General features: G+C 43.4%; 1 protein-coding gene across 1 annotated transcript in view; it reads left to right on the top strand.

Annotated features, from left to right (window-relative positions):
- Positions 1–2,532: 2,532 nt before the first annotated feature.
- The window catches only part of hs3st3b1b (heparan sulfate (glucosamine) 3-O-sulfotransferase 3B1b), a 53,056-nt gene continuing 50,588 nt past the window's right edge, over positions 2,533–5,000 (top strand). The window contains exon 1 of the mRNA XM_063220789.1: positions 2,533–3,612. Coding sequence (XP_063076859.1) covers positions 2,936–3,612 — 677 coding nt within the window. The 5' untranslated portion in view covers positions 2,533–2,935. The remainder of the gene's footprint in view (positions 3,613–5,000) is intronic.

The raw sequence follows: 5,000 nt of genomic DNA, 5'->3' as shown, positions 1-5,000 counted from the left end.
TAGCTATAGTTAGGCCTATATTGCCGGCTATATTATAGATTTAAAAAGTTAATATTCTGTATTCTTTGTATTCTGTTTCACAGAACTATATTATATATCCGAGATTGACATTAAAAAATGACTTGTTAATTAAAATGATTACTTATTTGTCTTTGGTGACACACTATGCAAACATCTTTATGTAGCTTAGTTAATCCCACTGATGGAAAAAAAATAGCAATACAGCAATAACAATGTCTACAAAACCAAAAGTAATTTAAAGTTCAAATAATAGGCCTATAGGCCTTTACATACAGCAATAATAATGTATACAAAACCAAAGTAATTTAAAGCTTAAATAATAGGACTACTTAGGCCTTTACATCATGTAGAATTCTTACCTTCCATGATTTCTAAACCAGGCTACATGTAGGCCTATGCGTGTTGACATAGAACACCATATTCAGATGAATTATGTTGGAATACATTTCATGAGCTGTATAAATGTGACAAAGTAAATATCTTCAATTATATACAGTTTATACCGTTAGTTTTTTTCCCCAAATCGAATTCCAATCGGGACTGTGCAATATACACGTGAAATATGAGGGAAATATGAACCTCTCCCGGGCTGAAGCACGAGCTCCCTCGCGCAGATAGGGCCACGGTGGGTCGTTAAGGCCCGGCAGGAGATCCGAGAGCATCTGGCTTCATTGCGACTCGTTTCTCTCGAGGTCACCCGCGAGACAGCAACATTATATTTCAGAAAAAGTCCTAATACGGTCGCCACGCTGTCCCTATCCGTGTTCTAACACAAATCCTATGCAAGAACAAAAAAAAGGATGAGAGTCCTGATTTACAGGAGATGTGAGTCTTGTAGACTTTCTTGACAAAAAAAAGGAGGAAAAAAAAAGAAAATTGGTCCATTTAAATATTGTCGATGCGTTACTTCATGCATGCCTTTGTTAATTCAGTATCATTCCTCATGACATAAACACAACAGCGCGGCAGGGTGGAATGAGGAGCAAGAGACATGATTGAATTGCTGTGCAATGGAGAGAAGAAGTCGTGCCCACAACGCTGCTTCTAGTTCATCCTCCTGACAACTCTGTAAATTTATTTTCGTTTTTGGTTATTTCTTGCTTTGAAAGTGTTTTTCTCGTAGGATGTGAAATTTGAACTACAACTGTTCTGCCGCTCATTTTCTCAAATCCATTTAACGACCGTAGCTGAGTCAAACCGGATACTTCAAGGGCGACCAAATTATGCCCTTGAGTAGGTTGAAAGGACGCATGAAACTTACTCTGGACTTTGGGTTTGTTTTAAGCACTATTTTGCTCTATCGACGCTCTCTTCACTTAGAGAGGTTGTCACTTAGCCTATTAAACTTTACAGCGCAGAAGGTTGGGTTCTATTTTTCCCATATAGATCTAGCTTCTATAACATACACCTGAAAAACAAACACCTCTAACAATAGGCCTACCAGTGGACTAATAACAGGCCTAATAAATAATAGGCAATAATAATAATAATAATAATAATAATAATAATAATAATAATAATAGGCCTAATGTGGTCAGTACACATGATTAGTTATTTTACTATTTGCCCTCTCTTCATTCATGGCATATGTTATGAGACAGTCTATCTGGGAAATAGAAATTATTTAATTTAATGTGTTTATTTATTTATTTATTTACTATATGCCTATCTTTAATTCTAACTGTTTCGAACTTCTCACATGTTTAAGTATCCTAGGCACATCTTGACGTCTGTTGGGGCCTTCCCACCGCGATATAGGGGATTATTGCACTAAAAGTGCAGGTTTAACCATGGGCACTGTCTCAAATAGTTTCAAATAGTTATACTTTTTTCCCCTTTCCAGTTCAGTCGCAGGTCGCTCCCACTTTATTGCCATATGTAGGACATTTTCATGTTGGATTCCTTCACACCCTCCAAGCACAGATGCAAACCACATTTCTTTCTCCATGTCCGGGGCCATGACTTCAAGTTCCGGCACTGTGGGACCATTTGGATACATGTTACGCCATGCGTAAAATCATAAATAGCCATTACAAGTGACATCAATTAAAGGCCCACAATGTGTAGGCCTAAATGAAATGGGCAGAAGAAATAAAAGGAAACCATAGCACGTCTTTGCAATAAACAAAATGATTTTGGCAACCTACACATCTTCTGAATTTTCACTGCGTTATTGTTTGGTTGGGCATAAAAAAACAAATCAACAATATTTCCAGAAATCAAAACTGTGATCAAAGACCCTTTAACAAGTTGGAATCCCCCCGCTGTTAAATGAAAGAGTTCCAGGCTAATGCTTCCTCCTCCAATAAGGCCCTCTAATTGGCCACAGTAATGAAGGCTCTCATCGAAGACCCCTCCCCTACTCTCCTCCGATTGGCCAGCTGCTGTCAACAAAACAAGCAATTATTTCCCCTGCGCAGCTCGGTTGGCTATCGGTGCTGTCAGTCAGGGCCACCCGGTGAAGCTGGTGCGCCGTATAAGTTTCTTGTGTTCAGTGGGAGCTTGCGTTCACTCGGAGAGAGGCACGCGAGTAGGAAGGCGGTGGGGATGCACCGGGAGTACGCTACGGTTGAGTTTCGGAGTGGCACAGCCGCGCGCCTCTCATCTCTGGCGACTTCCAGTTTTTGCACCGCAGATATGTACGGATACTGGCACCGCGCACAATTGAGCTAGGACGCGCCTTTCAAACGTTTTACATTTTTTTTTAGTTTTAGTTCATTCCTTTTGTTCCTTTTTTCTTCATCGTATGTTGGACGTCTTTTGTGACATTTTATTCTCCGTGGATGGTTTTCTTTACATCATGCGAAGATTACCGGGCTGTAGTCTAGTCATCGTCGGTGGTGAGTGGTAGTAGTTTTTCGTTTTTTGGCCAATATGTCCCGTTGGAGTACCATGGTTCGCATCGGCGAGGCTTATGGAATATAGCCCGGTGTGCCACCATCTGTATGCGTTGTCAGCGAGCCCCGTGAAGAAGAAGCTAGCAGCGCTGGGCGTGATGTTCTTGCTGTGGGTCTACATGCTCTACTCCTGCGTGGGGTACTGCTCCACCGTGCCCAGCAGCCTGGTGGTGGTGGACAGCTACCGACTCAGGGAGCCGGACTACGCCGGGGGAAGGAGGACAGAGGGCGGCAGCAGGGCAGCAGGAGTCGGACCCGGAGCAGGAGTGGACCTCATGTCCAAGCTCCTGGCGCGGCCACCACAACAGGGCTGGGTGGACCTGGAGTCGGACTACGATGAACCGACCTCCTCGTCTAACCTCCGGACCGGGTCCAGAGACTTATCCGCCAACGAGGTGGTGGACGTTAGGGAGCGAGGAGAGGGAGAGTGGGGAGAGGAGGAAGCGAGAAGGACAGGAGGAGCAGGAGGAGAGAACCAGCAGCCGCAGAGAACTGTACCGGAGCCGAGCGCGCTGTCAAGTTTCTCCAACGGCTCGGGCAGCAAGAAGCTGCCGCAGGCGATCATCATCGGCGTGAAGAAGGGTGGCACGCGCGCGCTGTTGGAGTTCCTTCGCGTGCATCCCGACATCAGGGCCGTGGGAGCGGAGCCGCACTTCTTCGACCGCAACTACGACAACGGACTGGAGTGGTACAGGTGAGAGGCTTCCCCGGCGGTGCCCTTTCCTTCCGTGCCCCGTGCCCGGTTCTCTCTTTCGTTCCTCTTTGCCTGGCGTGCCTCCTGGATTGCGGCACTTCTAGTAGAGTTGCTTGGGGAGCATTCGGAGCTCGTACATTTAACCCGGGGATTCTGTACCTGGTCTCGTGTTTTGTAACGCAAAACGCAATTGTAGCAGTTAAATTAGGGGGGAAATGAAAACGGGTTTTGAGTGGTTTTTAGTGCTTTTTGGTTGGTAAATTAAATTGAAAGTGAGCAACTGGCAGCCTATTGCAGCATCAATAATATGTTTTGTACATTATCAACTTTTTGAAATGACAATTATTGGATGCGTATCCAAACTGTTGGTATTTAAAAATATGAACATTTCCCATCATCTGGCTTGGTTAAAAGAAAAGTATATTTTTCCAATCTAAGTTTACAAACTCCGATGACATCAATATGGGGTTGCTCTTAAAAATTTAACCATTTACAAGGGCAACATTATATCTCTTGGATACTTTAGACGCTTTAGTGAACGCGAGGAATATCTAACAAAATTGTCCACGGCAGTTGGTGCGTTAGAGCCTTTCCCGTGCCTTGAGCGACGCACAGCGGTCGTTGTTGGATGCAAGTTGAGATCACTGTCTGTTGCCACAGACAGGCAAGGAGACCCCATTACCGCGCCTGCCTCTAAACGTTTTATTATTTATTTCACATCAAGATTTCAAAAGATCTCACAAACTGTGGGTTTGGATGGTAAAATGGCGTCCATGAGCCAGAACGTGTTTTTTTTCTCAGCTCGAAACTTAGTGCCAAAATGTGGACACAACACACACACACACACACACACACACACACACACACACACACACACACACACATACACACACACTTTGACATATGCTTGTAATGGATGTTGTTTTGGCTGGAATGCGGACGAATTTTGTAATTCTGGAGTAGGCCTATTTTGGCATTTGACGGTCATTTGAATCTCATATAGGCTAGATCTTTATTGTTCTTGAAAAAAATGAAATGAAACTGACACATTTGCTTGCGTGGTAATGGACTCTAGGCTACTCACTTCATGTGGTTTCATATGTGAGGGTAGAAAAAGAAAAAGAAAAAAAAGTTGAAATCGACCAAGAGTTTGAGAATTCACATAAATTATTTTGTCTTTGAAGGCCAGCCCTCCATAAATTGTACAAAACTACTCCCATTATCTATCATTTTCAGCGCCATGGCATTTTTATGTACTTCAAGACAATATTCAGCAATCCACAAGTTGGTATTGTCCTGAAACTATCTAATTGTGCAATGATATATATATAGGCTTCAAAAAGAGCAAATATTTTTCCTATTCGTGACACAGGGCAAAGTCCCACTGC

Source organism: Engraulis encrasicolus, chromosome 17 (assembly GCF_034702125.1).
Source record: "Engraulis encrasicolus isolate BLACKSEA-1 chromosome 17, IST_EnEncr_1.0, whole genome shotgun sequence".
NCBI lineage: Eukaryota > Metazoa > Chordata > Actinopteri > Clupeiformes > Engraulidae > Engraulis > Engraulis encrasicolus.
Note: the sequence above shows the minus strand (reverse complement) of the source record. Positions and strands in the feature narration are given on the sequence as shown.